General features: G+C 48.5%; 1 protein-coding gene across 1 annotated transcript in view; it reads left to right on the top strand.

The window, feature by feature from the left end:
• The window catches only part of LOC309616483 (sialic acid-binding Ig-like lectin 14), a 51,187-nt gene that overhangs the window by 27,827 nt on the left and 4,880 nt on the right, over positions 1-18,480 (top strand). The window contains exons 2-5 of the mRNA XM_082367100.1: positions 15,701-15,761; positions 15,828-16,211; positions 16,430-16,732; positions 16,910-16,957. Coding sequence (XP_082223226.1) covers positions 15,728-15,761; positions 15,828-16,211; positions 16,430-16,732; positions 16,910-16,957 — 769 coding nt within the window. The 5' untranslated portion in view covers positions 15,701-15,727. The remainder of the gene's footprint in view (positions 1-15,700; positions 15,762-15,827; positions 16,212-16,429; positions 16,733-16,909; positions 16,958-18,480) is intronic.

Genomic DNA, 18,480 nt, shown 5'->3' with positions numbered 1-18,480 from the left:
CTCACCTGTGGATTCACCTGGATCTAGGTGAGCAGCCCCTTCCTCAGATGATCTGACACGTGAGCCCCCAAATCCCAAGGGAGAGTGGCCTTGTCTGTCTCTGCAGCCCTAGCCCAGAACCTTCTCTTACCATTTCCCACACAATTGGAGGGTCCTAGAGGAGCATGGCTGGGATTGTGGGCTGAACCACTCTCTCTCCTCCAGACATGGTGAAAGGCAGGGCACAGAAGCTCAGAGGGACAGAGTCTCTGTCCCCCAGGCGTCGCTCTCACCACAGCTTACCTCTGTGTATCAGGTCATACTTGCTGACTTTTCTCAGCCAGAAATAACCTCTGTCCAGTTTCATGTCTGGTCTTCTGAACTGGATGGACCTATGGGAGAGGATGGGTGGATGTACAGATCAGTCCTTGGCTAGTGTGCTCTCAGGCCATTTCCTGGTCCCTCACCTACACTGCTCTGTACTAATGGGATTTACCCCTGCAGGCTACATTTTCCAAGTGCCTTTATTAGCTGGCTTCCAACTAGGTTCAGTTACTGAGTCAAATGCTGGAGATTAAAATCAAGGAGGAAAATGTAAAATCCAAGGTATTTATTTCTTCCCCTCTCTTTGCATTGTGCAACCTCTCTGGCAGTGGCTGCATCCCCTCTGAGCCTCCAGCTCCCAAAGGGGAGGACCTGCCATGGTCCAGCTTCCTCTGGGTGTCCAGATCCCTGGGCTCTGTCACACTGCCCCTTCCCTTTGTCCTGGTGGTGGTCTCCTGCTGTTGTTCATTTCTAGGTTGCATTATTGTCCTCTGTTGAATTTTTCATCTCTTCTGTCAACTGTGTAGCCAATCTTATTGATTAAATTTCCTTTGTCTTAAATACTTAGAGTGATTTCCATTTTCGTAATTGAACCTTACCTGGTAGAGATGAACAGAAGAATGGATGGATATATGGAAATACAGATGTGATGGGTGGATGGGATGGATGGAAATATGGATAAGTGGATGGATGTATGGATGGATGTATAGATGGGCGGATGAATTGAATGAATGGAAGAATACCTGGGTGAGAATATGTTATTCAAGGAATGTGACCCTCTTACCAGTCTTAGGGTTCGTCCCAGACTTTTCGTTCTTGTTTCATTTCCCAAGCATCGCCATTCTCCCTGAGTCTGAAATGTGTTTTCTCGTGCAATCATGAATTTGTAGACCTGAGTTATTTCAGTGTTATTTTGTGTGATATTCCCTTCTAATGGCTATCCTTCCCGTGACCATGAAATGCTTCCGTGTTACCATAAATGAGGCTCATTTCAGATCCTTTCCTTCAGAACCTCACTCGGCCTCACTCTCCCTTTCCTGAAATCTGCCCCATTGTTTACTTTATGGCCACTACTGCCCACTTTTCTAGGGTACGCTTCTGATGATGGAAAAGCCTCCTGAAAATTCTGCCCAACTGGGCTTGCTGGCATTGTCCCGACTAATTGTATTTTCCTCTTAACTCGACTTTTCTTCTTTCTCCTCCCTTTAAATGAAGTGTCCCAATGATAGGGACAGAGTAAAGGACAAATTAGGTAATTAATAGTTAATCTCACTAGGGTATTGTAAGTAAAGAAAAAAGTATGGGAGACCCCTGTAAGTTAATGATCACTCAAGAAAGCAGGTTTACTTAACCCCAAAACCAAGCAGGCTTGCCTGGCAACAAAACCATGTGACAGAAATTTGAGACATGTCCCCAAACAATAAAACAATGGTGGCATGAGACCCACATCCTGCCCAGTGAGCTCAGTAGGTTAATGACCCCCAGGACATGCTCTCTGCACACATAAAAAACAATAATTTTTGGAAAGGTACTCATCATACAGAGACCTAAAATAATTTTTACAGTCCTGGCTTGACCATGTAGGGACAAAAAAACTCCCCTGCCCAACCTGGAGGCGGAGCTGATGATGGAAGCATGACGTCTACTCAAGAATGAGGAAGGAGGTGGTCTTCTCCCCCTCCCCACTTTTCCTTTGATTATAAAACTGTAGCCCACTAAGTTCTTGGGGAGGCACCCTCTCGCCCACCTGCTTGTAAGCCTCACAAACATCCTATTCTTTTTTTTTTTTTTTTTTTACTTTTTGTTATTTAAATTTTTCTCTAACAACCATAGCTTGCTTTCACACTAGAATTTATATTTTTAAAACTCTCTGGACAGGGATGGATTGAGCACCTGGAAGAAATGTACAATTACAAAATGCAGATAATAAAACCACATACTTGATATTAAATACCAAATTATACATGTAAACACATGCCAAGTTCTTAGTCTTATACAACAAGGGATGAACAGAGAGCCCCATCAATAAAAGAATTTTCATTCTCTTCCCAGAAGAATTGCTCAGCCAACAAATACCCAGACAGGAAACTTGCTGTCTCATAGTGAGAACATCAGCCTTGTGCTTAATTTAATTTATGACTTCACAGCAGCTCGCCAAAATTTGAGATAATGTCTTCACATTCCTGAATTAGTTTACTGAAACATCTCAAAAGGCACAGTTGAGCCCTTAGCAGATGGCAAGCTTCAATCCCTGAAATGGGATTATAGTTCTTTCCTTGCCGGCAGTTGACAGATGTGTATCATCACATGCCTCAGGGCAAAGACTGGAAAAGCATCCTATTCTAATAATCTGGATAGGCAGTGAAATGTCCAGAACTCAGAGTAGGCACACCAGACATGGCCACTCCAAAACCTAAGCTCTCTGAAGGCAACAGGAAACGGAAATGGTGTTTCTGAAATTGGATCATGTAGGGAACCAGATGGGATAGTGGCAATTGTGTGCAATTTAGAATGAGGTGGACATTGGACTGATTCCCTGTACTTCCCTTTGGACCTTAAGGCAAATTATGTAACAGCACTCAGCCTCAGTTTCCTCATCCACAGAATGGGTGTAATAATGAACGTAATATTTAGCTGACAGGATTGTGTGAAAATTAAACACGGTACCTGATACCTGACTCTGCAACTTGCTGATTTTTATTTTATTCACTGTTTACCACGTGCCAGGAAGGTGCTAAGGGCTCGACAAGCTTCATCTCCTATAAGGTTCCAAACTTAGGTCCCTTCTCAGATGCATGTTTCACTGTCCTCAAATGAGCAAGTCTCATGAACCAATGATGTAAAACCCAACAGTAAAATTATACTTGGAGTTTAACGGTTACAAAAGTACTTATATACGTACATACAGAAAAGCAAAAGGAGAGGGTTAAACTTCAGGAACCATACGTCCAACTTAAATTAGAGAAACTGGCCCCCAACACTCAGAACCTCGTTACTCACCCCACAGACTCCCTGTCACGCAGTCAAAAGATCCTCCCATCACTCACCTTACGCAGTCCCCCACAGTCACTCTCCCCACCAACGCCCTGGAAGAGATCACTCTCCTCAAAGACACCCCCTCACCCACTGTAAATCTCCCCAATCACTCACCCTGGAAACAACCCTGATACTCACCCCACGGATTCCCCATCACCCTCCCCAGCAAATCTATTCCAACAAACACATTCTGGGGCCTTCCCTGGCGGTCCAGTGGTTAAGAATCCGCCTTCCAATGCAGGGGATGCGGGTTCGATCCCTAGTCAGGGAAGTAAGATCCCACATGCCGCGGGGCAGCTAAGCCCACGAGACGCAACTAGAGAGAAGCCTGCGTACCGCAACCAAGACCCGACGCAGCCTAATTAATTAATAAATTAATTCAAAACAAAACAAAAACAAACACATACTTCTTCATCAGCCAGACCGTGGTTTACCTCCGTAACACTGAAGGCCTGTGGACGAGGAAACATCTGCCCCCTGTGGTCTGCTCTCAGCAGGAGGAACCAGATTGTCCCAGGAACAGGCAGTCCAGAATATCTGCTCCCTGTGTCTGCCCCCAGGCTCCTGAGAACTATTCCTGGGGCTGGGGGACATTAGGGGAAGTGATCCACCACTTGGGGGGCTGTAGGAGGCAGTGATTGATTGGGAGCAGGAGCTTCAGGGATTGGAGGGCTTTGAGGCTCACATTGTAACACACTCAAGGGGGACAGTAATGGATGGAGGACATCCGAAATCAGTAAAGTGCGGTGCTGAGCACAGCATGTGGGAACCAGTGGATGGGAGACCTAGGGGGTCAGTGATGGAGGTTTGCGAGGGTGACTGCATTGCTTCCTGGGCAGTGAGTGTCGGGGTCCTTTGGGAATGAATGAGTGGGTCAGCGTTGGCCTCTCCTTGGGTCCCTGTGAACATAGTAAGGGTCACTGATTGGCTGTTGGGCAGATTGCTGATGGTTTCCTATTGGGACGGGTTATTTGAAACCCCAAATTGGGGATTATTTAGGGTACAGTGTTTACCAAGTGCCAGGCAGGTGCTCAGGACTTCACAAGCCTCATCGAATGTCACTTTCAAACCTGTGATTAATACCTTCCAACACATTTTGGAAACTACAACTAAAGTCATAGCTTCATATTCTCACAGTTAAAAGGTGGCAGAGCTGTGATTAAGTTTCATTAAGTGTAGACCAAATCTCTTTTTTTTTTGTTTTAATGCTGTTCGATTTTTCTGAGCTTTGTCTACTGTCAGTGTCTAGCACAGTGACCTTCCCAAAGGGCCCCCAGAAATTGGTGTAGAGTGAATGGTGGATGAGTGAGCATGTGGTCACTGCCTTTTGAGGGCTTCTTGGTGTCTCTGCAGAGCCCCTGGGTCAGGCCACATCATTGAGGCCCTACAGAATCCTCCTTCACTTCCCAATCCCACTCTCTCCTGTGGCTCTGGTTGGAGCCTTCAGATGCCCACCTATCTTTGGACTCCTGGGAAAAGTGGAGTTGTCAGCAAGAAAGACCGAGAGCAGAAGCCCAGAGAGGACATGCCTGCTGATGTGAATTTGCCCCAGAGGCCCCAGGTCTTGGGTCCAGAGGAGCGGGATGGATCATGTGAGATAAGCAGGATCTCCGGAGTCAGTTCTCCAGCACTTGAGGGCAGATACAGGAAGCAGCAGATTCTGGACTCCCTGTCCCAGAGGTACTACTCAGCAATAAAATGGAATGAACCACCGAGGCAGGAACCAACAGCATGCAGGAATCCGAAGAAGCTAGACATAAAAGAGTACACAGTTATGATTCCATTTTTATGAAGTTCTAATATGGCCAAAACTAAGCTATGGCAATAGAAATCAGTAAAGGCTGCCTCAGGGAGGCATAGTATAAGGAAAATTTGAGTAGTGATGGAAATATTCTACATCTTGATTGGGGTGGATGTATGCATTTATCAAAAGTCATTAAAACCTGTGTGCTGGGCTTCCCTGGTGGCGCAGTGGTTGAGAGTCTGCCTGCTAATGCAGGGAACACGGGTTCGAGCCCTGGTCTGGGAAGATCCCACATGCCGCGGAGCGACTAGGCCCGTGAGCCACAATTGCTGAGCCTGCGCGTCTGGAGCCTGTGCTCCGCAACAGGAGAGGCCACGACAGTGAGAGGCCCGCGCACCGCGATGAAGAGTGGCCCCCGCTTGCCGCAACTAGAGAAAGCCCTCGCACAGAAACGAAGACCCAACACAGCCATAAATAAATAAATAAATAAATAAAAGAAGTAATGGAAAGACATTAAAAAAAAAAAAAAACCTGTGTGCTAAGCAAAGGAAACCATAAACAAAACGAAAAGACAACCCTCAGGATGGGAGAAAATATTTGCAAATGAAGCAACTGACAAGGGATTAATCTCCAAAATATGCAAAGAGCTCATGCAGCTCAATATCAAAAAAACAAACAACACAATAAAAAAATGGGCAGAAGACCTAAATGGACATTTCTCCAAAGAAGACATACGGATGGCCAACAAACACATGAAATGATGCCCAACATCACTAATTATTAGAGAAATGCAAATCAAAACTACAATGAGGTATCACCTCACACCAGTCAGAACGGCCATCATCAAAAAATCTACAAACAATAAATGCTGGAGAGGGTGTGAAGAAAAGGGAACCCTCCTACACTGTTGGTGGGAATGTAAATTGGTGCAGTCACTGTGGAGAACAGTATGGATGTTCCTTAAAAAACTAAAAATAGAGCTGTCATATGACCCAGCAATCCCACTCCTGGGCATATACCCTGAGAAAACCATAATTCAAAAGGATGCATGCACCCCGATGTTCATTGCAGCACTATTTACAATAGCCAGGACATGGAAGCAACCTAAGTGTCCATCGACAGAGGAAAGGATAAAGAAGATGTGGTATATGTATACAATGGAATATTACTCACCATAAAAAGGAATGAAATAGTGCCATGTGCAGAGACGTGGATCGACCTAGAGAGTGTCATACAGAGTGAAGTAAGTCAGAAAGAGAAAAACAAATATCGTATAATATTGCTTATATGTGGAATCTAGAAAAATGATACAGATGAACTTATGTGCAAAGCAGAAATAGAGTCACAGATGTGGAGAACAAACTTATGGTTACCAAGGGGGGGGGGGTGGGATGAATTGGGAGATTGGAATTGACATACATACACTACTATGTATAAAATAGATAACTAATGAGAACCTACTGTATCACACAGGGAACTCTACTCAGTGCTCTGTGGTGACCTAACTGGGAAGGAAATCTAAAAATGACTGGATGTATGTATGCATACAACTGATTCACTTTGCTGTACAGCAGAAACTAACACAACATTGTAAAGCAACTATACTGCAATAAAAATTAATTAAAAAAAAAAATTTTTAAAAACAACAAAAAACCTGTGGACTAGACATAAATACATTAAATAAAAATTATTTATATATATAGCTATATGTCATACATAAGTGTATATCATGCATATATGATAAAATATGTATGTAAGATACTATAATGGTGGATACATGACATTATGCTTTTGTCAAAACCCATAGCATTGTGTAACACAAAGAGAGAACTTCAGTGTGAACTATGGACTTTGGTTGATGATGATGTGTCAATATTGGTTCATTATTTGTAACAAATATACTACACTAATGCAAGATGTTAATAATAGGGAAGAATATGAGGGTGTTGGGGTGCATATGGGAACTCTGTACTGTCTGCTCAATTTTTCTGTAAACCTAAAACTGTTCTAAAAAAAAAGTCTATTGATTATTTTAAAATTTACTTGTTGTGTATAAATCTATTATTTATAAATGTACCTAAATATATATTCATTATATGTAAATTATATCACAATAAAAAAATGAAGCAACACACAGGCAATGACATATAATATGATTGCACTTATAGAAAGTGCAAAAATAGGTTTATCTGAACTATACTTTTTTAAAATAAATTTATTTTATTTATTTATTTTTTGCTGTGCTGGGTCTTCGTTGCTGTGCACGTGGGCTTTCTCTAGCTGCGGCGAGCGGGGGCTACTTTTCGTTGTGGTGCGCAGGCTTCTCATCGCGGTGGCTTCTCTTGTTGCAGAGCATGGGCTCTAGGTGCGCAGGCTTCAGTAGTTGTGGCTCGCGGGCTCAGTAGTTGTGGCTCACGAGCTCTAGAGCCCAGGCTCAGTAGTAGTGGCGCACGGGCTTAGTTGCTCCGCGGCAGGTGGGATCTTCCCAGACCAGGGCTCGAATCCGTGTCCCCTGCGTTGGCAGGCGGATTCTTAACCACTGCGCCACCAGGGAAGCCCCTGAACTATAATTTTTAGGGATACATTGGTGATAAAACTATAAAGAAAGCATGGAAATGGTTAATGTAAAAGCCAGGATCATGGATACTTTTAGGAGGGATACACAGTGTTGTGACCAGAGACACATAGATTTGATTGCATCAAAATGAAGGTTCCCATCAAATAGAGGACAACTGAGATCAATTTAATTGAGAAATGACAGAATGGGAGGAATTATTTCCTTCATTTAAGCTCACAAGAGCTTTTTAACTAGAATGTACCAAAACTTTAACAAATCAACAAGAAGAAAAACAAGCCATCATAAAAATAGCAAATGACATGAATCTTTATTTCAGAAATGTGGAAATATGAATGGAAAACAGGTCCATATTGAGATGCTCAAACACACTGGTAGTTGAAAAAAAATCAAACCGAAACGAGATACTGCTCTACACACATCAGATTGGAAAACCAAGAAGGCAGATAGCAGCAAGGGTAGCAAAGATGTGAGGAAGTAGGAACCTCTGATGGTGGGTGTGTAGACTCTTGAGCTACTTTGGGAGCTGGCGATACTCGATATCTCAAACTGGCGATATTTCGTGAACTGAGTGCATTTGCTTTGTGATAAGTCACTGTGCTGCACACTTACCCATTTGTATCTTCTGAACATTATACACTTTACCATAAAAAAATTTTTTTAGGGCTTCCCAGGTGGCGCAGTGGTTGAGAATCTGTCTGCCAATGCAGGGGACACGGGTTTGAGCCCTGGTCTGGGAAGATCCCACATGCCGCGGAGCAACTAGGCCCGTGAGCCACAACTGCTGAGCCTGCGCGTCTGGAGCCTGTGCTCCGCAACAAGAGAGGCCATGATAATGAGAGGCCCGTGCACCGCGATGAAGAGTGACCCCCACTTGCCGCAACTAGAGAAAGCCCTTGCACAGAAACGAAGACCCAACACAGCCATAAATAAAATAAATTAATTAAAAAAAAATTTTTTTTAGCTGATACCAAGTGGAAGTAGCCAGGGAAAAAAATGTGTACTGTATGATGCCATTCACATAAAGGTCAAAAATAGTAAAACCGTAACTTTGAAATCTAGGGATGCATATTTTGTTGGTAAAAATATATTATCCTCTAAGGTTAATAATAGGGATGAGATCAGAATCTTTAGAGAAGTTGGTAAGGAAAACTCCACTGTCCTTGTGTGTAAACCCTTTGAATAGATAAATCACAAAGAAGGATTACAGTTAATTTAAAAAGATGGGAAAGGTTGTTTATAATCACATCAATGCAAAGTAAAGAAAAGATATAATACTGTTTCTCTACTCTTGAATTTGCAAAAGTGAAAGAAGTCAGGCATACGGGGCACTCTCATGTGAGTAGGGCACTTTTGGAAAATGTCGTGTTGGCTTCAAATGGAATTGGAGGAATCATCTCCACATACTGTATCAATTAGAAATGCATTTCACTCTAAGTTACAAAAAAAGCTGACTTTCAGGAACCTTAACAAATAGGGCGGGACTTCCCTGGTAGCGACACGGGTTCGATCCCTGCTCTGGGAAGATCCCACATGCCGCGGAGCAACTAAGCCATCACAACTACTGAGCCCACGTGCCGCAACTACTGAAGCCCGCACGCCTAGAGCATATGCTCGGCAACGAGAGAAGCCACCTCAATGAGAAGCCCGTGCGCCGCAACGAAGAGTAGCCCCCGCTCACCGCAACTAGAGAAAGCCCGCGCTCAGCAACGAAGACCCAACACAGCCAAAAATAAATAAAACAAAAAAACCAAAACCAAATAGGGCTTTATTTTTCTCATGAAACAAGAAGTGGGGGTGGGGGGGCGGGGAGAGCTGCTGCTGGCTTTGATTCAGTGGCTTGGCAGAATCTACAAGACTTTCCAGAGAGTAAAGAAGGAAGAAGGAGAGGCTCAGGATCGGCCCCAGACCAGAGGGTCGGCCCCTCCCTGATCTTCTCCTTCCTAGACAGGCCCAGTCCTTCTGCCTCAGATGGTTTTCTGGCCTGAGGTCCAGATCTGGTTCGTGTCTAGTCAGACCCTTCTGTACAATCCAGTTATTCCTAAACTCAAGACCCAATACTGCTTCAGCACCACGGACAGCGACACCCCCCCCCCCCCCCTTGCTTCCTGGGGACGAGATGGTGTCTTGGCTGGAAAGAGCAATCCCGCTGTGGGTAGGTTCTGATGGGAAGGCAACTTGGGAGAGGCTTGGGGACTTGATATGAACAGGATAAAGGCCTCCCTATCTACGTCTATCTGGACTCCAAGAAACCTGTCTGGGGAAAATAGACCCCCAAACTCCCCATGTCTCTTAAGGGGAGCGGGCGTTGGTCTTCAGGAGGTGAGAGTCAGCGTTTCAGGGTACAGGAAGAGTCCACCCAGCTGTGGTCCCAGGCGAGAAGAGCTTGGCTTTCACTTCCCCCCCGCAGTGGCCTGAGGGAGAGATGGGTAATTCTGTTGAAGGGAGAAGTTTGACATAGAAGCCATACACTTCAACCCAGGAAGCATCCTCAGCTCTCTTAGCACGCCATGGCCGCCCCCATCTCCGAGCTAGGAAAGGCTAATCAGATGGTGTCAGGCGAATCTAGATTATCCTGTGCAGCCCAGAAATGCTGCTGCCACTGTGGCCACAACCGTGAGGGCAACAGATGTGAGGAAGAGGTTTCCGGGCGGGGCTGCAGACAGAGACTCTGTTTCCTGCAGTGGTCCCTGGAGGCTGGTGCAGGTGCGATCTGTAACCTTCACTCAGTGATGGTGAAGGAGGACCTATACATCCCATCCCATTCTCCATTTCAACCCATGGATTTTCTGGACTGACTTGAGCCCACTCGACATCCACCTTCAGATCCTGGAGGTGGGCAGCAGACATTGTAATCCCCTTCTGGCCACAGACCCCATCAAAACCTGGAAGAAACAATCTGGGGCCAATCCAACCTTCTGTGGGATCCAGGGGCCCACAGTTGCTCTCTAAGCATCAGATTCTCCAAAGATGCGGGAAAGTGGGAATACTTTAAGGTAGAGAAATATTATGTGAAAAATGACTCCCAATATATCTGAATGTGACAAGTAGCCAGGGATCCCCAGGAGAGAACCCCAGAGACAGGAACACATGTACTCCTTATCTGGAGGGTGGGGGACTTGTTGAGGACCCCAGGGGAAGCCAAGGTGGAGTCTCAGGGTCTCCTCTCTGGGGTCTGAATCATTTTCTCCTCTTCAGCTTGTACCAGATACCCCAAATCTACATCCCTTTAACCTGAAGTACAACCATCTTGGAGTCTAAACAGCCCAAAGTCCAGTAGGAGGCTGCTTCTCTCCTCCATGGGGCCCAAGGTCCCTCATTCCTTATTATTCACCCATATGTTCGGGTCCCAAGATCATGACACCAGGATATATGTATATGTATAACTGATTCACTTTGCTGTACACCTAATACAACATTGTAAATCAACTATACTCCAATAAAAATATTTTAAAAAATAAGTAAAATTTTTAAAAAGGATCATGACACCAGCCCTGCGTTGTCAGGAGACCTTCCTAGGAGGTGATAGGTCTGTGTGTAGAGCCATCTGAAGAGTTCAGCTCATGGCTACAAACCTATACGTGATTTTTCAGGCCTGATCATAGGCAAATGCAAAAGCTTTCCTTGGCTGGCCTCATAGGCGTGCACTGTAGTCTCTGAAAAGAGTTGCAGTGAAGGACTCAGACTGCTCTGGCCCATCGTGCTGTTCACATTTTTGCATTCCTAGCTCAGATGACTTTATTCTTTGGTCTGTTTATCTGAAGCCTTGGGCAGAGGTCTTCAGGCATCTCTAATGAAGCCTCCTTATGGAGGAGGAGCAGGAAAACTTGGAGACACTTTTCCCCACTCTGACTCAGGACTCAGTACATTTCCATTCCCAACGCCACCCCCAACCCAGGGTCCTTAGACCCACTAGAGCTTTTTGTTCTGGGTCCCTCGTCAGTGAGACGACCCCCATGTCTGTGCTGGCCACCCTGACCATCGGCAAAGGTTCTCTCCATGGCTAAACTCTAGCCAGGCTCTTCAAGCTCTTTTTCAACAAGTTCTTGGGCTTCCCTGGGGGCACAGTGGTTGGGAGTCTGCCTGCCAGTGCGGGGGACACGGGTTCGGGCCCTGGTCTGGGAGGATCCCACATGCCGCGGAGCAACTGGGCCCGTGAGCCACAACTACTGAGCCTGCGCATCTGGAGCCTGTGCTCCGCAACAAGAGAGGCCGCGACGGTGAGAGGCCCGCGCACCGCGATGAAGAGTGGCCCCTGCTCGCCACAACTAGAGAGAGCCCTCGCACAGAAACGAAGACCCAACACAGCCAAAAATAAATAAATAAATAATTCTTTAGAAAAAAACAAAAAACAAACAAACAAAAAAACAAGTTCTTGACTTCTGCATCTATCTTTGCATCATCCATTTTTTTTCAAGAATCCTGGTAAGTCAGTTTAACCAAAATCCCTTACCCTCAATGTCTGATGGGGTTCCTCATCCTCCACTAGCCCCCAGCTGATATCCGATCACCCTGGCCTGCCTTCAGCAAGAAGCCTGGTAGGTCGGTTTAGCCAGAATCCCCCTTTGCCCCTATGTTTCCTCTTAGTAATTTTCCATCCGCCGACCCCTCGCCCTGCTCCTTGGCAATAAATTCCCACTTTTCCTCATTGTATTCAGAGTTGAGGCTGATCTCTTTCCCCTGCTGCAAAACCCCATTGCAGGGGTCCCTGCACCTATGACAATGGTCCTGAATAAAGTCTGCTTCACTGTTCTTTAACAAGTAAGTGATTAAAGGCTTAATTGTTATTTTCACTTTGACTCATTGCTTTAATCAGCTACTTGACACTAGCAGCTCAGGCTCTCTCTCCCCGCTTGGCTGAGCTCCTGGTCCCATCAGGCCCGGCATCCTCTGGGGGGGGTGGTCAGGACACCTGGATCCCTGAAGAGGGACCCAGTTGCAGAGCCTGTGGGACCTGATGTGTGGCCAGAAGCCTGGCCTGAGAAGGGAGAAGAAAGCACAACCGTCCCCACCTTGCCACCCTTCTGTGGATCCAACCAAAGAGTTAAAGCCACCATATCTTCCCATGATTGAAGTAGAAAATATTTTCTTTCTCTATCCCGAATGCTCCCAGAACCTGGCTATTGGCCCCGTCCAAGGAAATGGCACAGGTAGGAGGGAAGCTCTCCTCTGCGGCACTGACGGAGGTGGGGTCGGTTTCTGCGGCTCAGGGCAGAAGCGGGGTCTCAGAGCTCAAATAGGAGAGGGCTAAAGGCGGTCAGCGCAATGCCTCCCATTCGCATCACCCCTCTGCTTCCGGCCGTCTGGCTGCCGCCCTCTCCCACCCCTGCCTGGCAGAACTCTCACCTGGGTCACCAATAACCACCTTGTTCTCTTCCTCTCTCCCTGGCCGGGCCATCTCAGTCACCACTACCACCTCCCCCTACAACCCACAGTTAAGCTTAAGCCCGTGCGCACCGCGCGTGAGAGCGTACATGTCCTCAGTACTCCGCCCAGGGCCCTCTTCTCCCCCCTCGGTGAATGTGTCCATGTGTCCACCTCCAGGGGCAACTCTGCTACCTTCTCAACCCCTGACTTCCCAGCCCAGACCTGCACATGTATAGTGCTCTTGGCGATGGCAAGTTGTTAACTGAAATATTCATTATGTAACATACTTTATAAATTTTTTATTTATTTATTTTGGGGGGGCGATGGGTCTTCATTGCTGAAAAGAGCATGGGCTCAAGCAGATACTTGCATGCCATCGTTCATAGCAGCAAGATTCACAGCAGTGGTGGAACCAATCCCAGCATCCAGCAACTGCAGAATGGATGAACCAAATGTGGTAGACACATACAGTCAAATATCATTCAGCCTTTCAAAGAAACACGTGCCATTGTGACACATGCTACAGCACCGGTGACTCTTGAAAACAGTACGCTCCCTGAAAGAAGCCAGACACAAAAGGACAAATATCGTTTGATTCTGCTTATATGAGCTCCCTACAAGGCAAATTCATCGAAACAAAGTAGAATGGTGTTGCTTGCAGCTAGGGGATGGGGATGGTGAGAAGTAATTGTGTAACTGCAGCAGAGTTTCTGTTTGGGATATGAGAACATGCTGGAAATAGAGAGTGATGATGGTTGCACTAACGTTGTGAATGTACTTAGTGCCATTGAATTGTACCGTATGCAATGTTTAAAATGGCATTTTGTTTTATGGCGATTTTAGAAACGAGAAGTACTTCTGTCCTAATGGGGATGTCGTTATGCGGACAAGGATTTTTCAAATAAATAATAAGTAAAATTAGAGCATGTCAGCTATTGACAGGTTTGGAGGAAAATCACACAAGGACAGGAGCATGTGACATATTGGCGTGGGGAGGCAAAGGGACTGGGGAGAAGATGGGAGGATTCTGCAGACCCCGTGCAAGGCGACTGCAGGCCAATGCAGGATTCTGGAAGCCTTTGAGGAGAGCGGACATATGATTAGACCCTCATTTGGGTAGGATCCTAAGGCTGTTGGGTTCAGAATCAGCCAGAGTGGATCCAGGGCAGCAAGAAAGAGATGTGGCACGACACTGCTGGGTACTGCAGGCAGGAGGTGATGGTGCAATGGACCAAGGAGGTCGTGTAGATAGAGAGGATATATTTTGAATATATTGTGAAGGTCAAGCCAACAGAATTGTCTAATGGACGTTGTAGGTGAAGGGAAATGAGGATCAAAGACGATGCAGAAATGTATGTAGAGAGCTGGATATGAAAGTCTGGGGATCAGAGGAGGGGTCCAGGGTAGAGACCTTAAATTGTATAGTTGGTGTAAGATGACAATAGATGAGGTTAAAAAAAAGTGGGTGGGGTGGGATGATGAGAGTCTGATACTTCCTCAAAAACTTAAATATAGAATTAACATATGATCCTGACTTTCACTTCTGGATATCTCTCAAAGAGAACTGAGAGCAGGGACTCTAGGAGATATTTGCACACTCGTGTTCCTAGTAGCATTATTCACTATAGCCAAGGGATGGAAGCAACGCAACTGCTCCTCAACAGATGAAGGGATAAGCAAAACCATGCAATATTATTCAGCCTGAAAAAGGAGGGAATTTCTGACACTGGCTACCACACGGATGGACTTTGAGGACATTATGGTAAGTTCAACAACCTAGTGAAAAAAAGACAAACACTACACGATTCCACTTATACGGGGTAGACAAAGTAGTCAAATTCCTCGACATAGAAAATAGAACTGTGGTTGCCAGGAGCTGGAAGAAGGAATAAGGATTGGTTGTTCAGTAGCTACAGAATTTCAAGGTTTTCAACTTGAAAAGAGTTATTTTTTTACTAGATTAAAAAAAAAATCATACTCATTAAAAAAAAAAAAACCCCAATATGCTACCAGGACACATGGCAATCTCACATGCAGCTCTAAAGCCCGACACTGCTGCCTGTTTGGGGACGAAGTGATGGGGCCGGGTGGGAGCATCTCCTGGGCAGGGACCAGGCCAGCCTATCCCTTCTGGTCTCCAGGTCACCAGCCCAACATGCTCACTGTTGGGTGAAGGAGTGAATGGCTGATTGGCTGCTGCCTTCACGTCACCCAGGAGCCCCTTCTTGACTTCTGCCCCAGACGCTCACACAGACCCTAAAGAGCCCTACGTCTTGCAGGACCGGCCACCCGAGGGTCTAGGTGAGGCTGTGAGCCTCCAGGTCGAGACGGGGCTTGAGCGGCTCCCTGGTGTGGACGCCGGTGCTCAGACGGGAGGCCCTTAGGAGGCTCGCCGTGTCCTACGTCCCCGTGTCCTCAGAGGCTCTGGGGCGGGAAGGACCCACCCGAGATGGGGGGCAGGGCAGGGGTCTCCTCCTCGCCTGCTCCTCTCTGGGCAGGTCTCCGGGGTCTCTGGGCCGCGGGGTGTCCGTCCGCTCTGCGCGGAGGGGGGACGAGCTGCGGCTCTGCAGTTCCTCTTCTGTGCACAGCGGAGTCTCGTGTTCCTCCCCGGCTTCCCGTGGGTCTCCCCGCAGCCCTGCCTTCCTCTCGCCTCCCGCTTCTCTTTTCACACACAGGACGCCCAGGAGCCCTCCGTCTCAGAGATGCCGCCGCTGCTGCTGTCCCTGCTGTGGGCAGGTGGGTGGGCGGTGGGGAGAGGGCTGGGCGGGGCAGGGGCTGCGGCTGACCCTCGTTCCCCCGCAGGGTCCCTGGCTCAGGATCGGAGAATCCGGCTGGAGGTGCGGGAGTCCGTGACGGTGCAGGAGGGCCTGTGTGTCCGCGTGCCCTGCTCCTTCAACTATCCCTGGAGCTACTGGGATGACTCTGTCCCAGCTCACGGCTACTGGTTCCGGGAAGGTGCCAGTATCTACCAGGATCCTCCAGTGGCCACAAACAACCCAGATCGTGAGGTGCTGACGGAGACCCAGGGCCGATTCCACCTCCTTGGAGACCCCCAGACCTACAACTGCTCCCTGGACATCAGAGATGCACAGAGGGGAGACACGGGGACATACTTCTTTAGGGTGGAGAGAGGGCCTATTGTGAGATATAGTTACAAAGAGAACATGATCTTCCTGAATGTAACAGGTGAGGATGGTGTCAAGGAGAGGACACACAGACGCAGGGGCCCTGAGGGCCCCCAGGGCAGGGCTGGGAGGGGACCCCCTGTCTTCTCATCCTGGGAGGGACCCAAGGGGACCTAGGAGGACAGGACGATGTGGCTGGCCTGGGGCAGAGGCAGCTCTGAGGGGCACACTCGGGGTTCCCCCCTCCAGGGCCTGGGTGCTTTTCTCTCTCCTCTCCAGCTCTGACACAGACACCCGACATCCGCGTCCAGGGGACCCTGGAATCCGGCCGCCCCAGGAACATCACCTGTGCAGTGCCCTGGGCCTGTGAGAGGGGGACACCCCACACCTTCTCCTGGATCGGGGCTGCCCTCACTTCCCTGCACCCCAAGAGTCCCCATTCCTCAGTGCTCACCCTCGCCCTGAGGCCCCAGGACCATGGCACCAACCTCACCTGTCGAGTGACCTTCCCCGGAGCTGGTGTGAGCACGGAGAGGACCGTCAGGCTCAACGTGTCCTGTGAGCGCGGGGCCAGGACGCCGGGTCCCTGAGGGCGGACGGCGTCGGGGCGGGGAGGCCTGGGTGGGATACTTGGGGATTCTTCTTGGAGGCACGCTGGGGTCAAGATGAGGAGAATGCTGAGATCCCCCCCCCACGGTGTCATGTTACTCATGACATGTCATCATACTGCAGGGGGACATTTATTTCTTTCTGTTCCAGATGCTCCACAGAACCTGGACATTCGTATCATCCGGGGAAATAGCACAGGTGGGAGAGCACCTGGGTGGAATGGAGGTCAGATGCAGGGGTGTTGTGAAGATGGACAGAATCAAGCCCATCACTCCTCATCCCCTCTCTGCTCCTACGTCTGCCCTCCGCCCCCCAACCCTGTCCCCTGGCAGGACTCACCTTAGGGCCACTGTGGATTCCTAGTGACAACTCACTGTCACCTCCGCTTGCTCCCTCCCTTCCCACCTCTGCTCCCTCCTCACTTTCCCATGACATCCTTTCCCTGATTCCCTGCCACCTCCCTGTCTCCGTCTCTCCCACAAGGAGACTGAGTTCCCAAGCTGGGTACCAGGCTGCTGGCTGATTTCTGCAGGATTCCAAGGGGAAGCTCATCTACCCCGGGGTTTCCAATCCTACCTCTGCCCTGAAGACTCTCACAAACCTCTGTCCTGAGTGCCCTCCACTCCCCCTGCAAGGGACCCTCTGATATGAGTAATCCGAGCCTAAATCTCGGAAATTCCTTTAGACTCTGTGTCTCACCCAACCGTCCCCAGGACTCAGTGAGTTTCGCAAAGTTGACTTTCTGAAAATGACTCACGTCATCGCCCTCATCCATCCCCATGACCACAGCTCCAACTCAGGCCTCCATCCTCTCTCTGGCCTGGACCCGGACCAGCCTCCCCTCTGGCCTGTCAGCCTCTAGTCTTGGCCCTGTCCAGCCAGCAAGAATTGGGACCCCAAAGGGATCTCTACATGCCCCAGATCTGACCCTATGGCTTCCTTGCTCAGAACCCTCCCGTTGCTCCCTGGGGCCCTCATCGCCTGTGTGCGGGCCTCCAAGTGGCCAGACCCACGTGTGTCAGTGCCCTGCGCAGTTTCACACATCAGGGGCTACCTCCTGGGATGTTCTCTCCCAGGCCTAGATATGGCCGACTCTTCCTCAAGCGTCCACTTCCCCCTGTCCTGGGATCATCAAGTTGCCTCTCCTTCCCCCATCTCACCTCATAGACCGCCCCCCCCTCCTTGGCCTTGCCTGCAGTGCTTGTCTCAGAGCCGCTGTTCCTGTGTCTGGGAGGACAGAGAGAAGGGCCTCTCAGCCTTGCCCTTCTAGCTCTCTCTGTCTCCCTAGTCCCAGAGGTCCTGGGCAATGCCACCTCCCTTCGGGTCGTGGAGGGCCAGTCCCTGCTCCTGGTCTGTGCCGTCGACAGCAACCCACCCGCCAGGATAAGCTGGGCCCGGGGGTGCCTGACACTGAGCCCCTCACAGCCTTTGGATCCCGGGGTCCTGGAGCTGCTCCAGGTGGTCTTAGGGGATGGAGGAGAATTAACCTGCCGAGCCCAGCACCTGAGGGGCTCGCTCCGTGTCTCCCTGAACCTAGTTGTACAGGATGAATATAAGCCAGGATGCCTGAGTTCTGAGCTAGGGTGGTAAGCAGGGTTAAGGTGGGGACTTCCAGGGACTTCCCTGGTGGTCCAGTGGTTAAGACTCCATGCTTCCAATGCAGAGGACGTGGGTTTGATCCCTGGTCACAGAACTAAACTCCCATATGGCAAGCAGCGCGG

Source organism: Balaenoptera borealis, assembly GCF_965194805.1.
Source record: "Balaenoptera borealis genome assembly, chromosome: 19".
NCBI lineage: Eukaryota > Metazoa > Chordata > Mammalia > Artiodactyla > Balaenopteridae > Balaenoptera > Balaenoptera borealis.
This window is presented reverse-complemented; position numbering and strand designations above follow the sequence as displayed.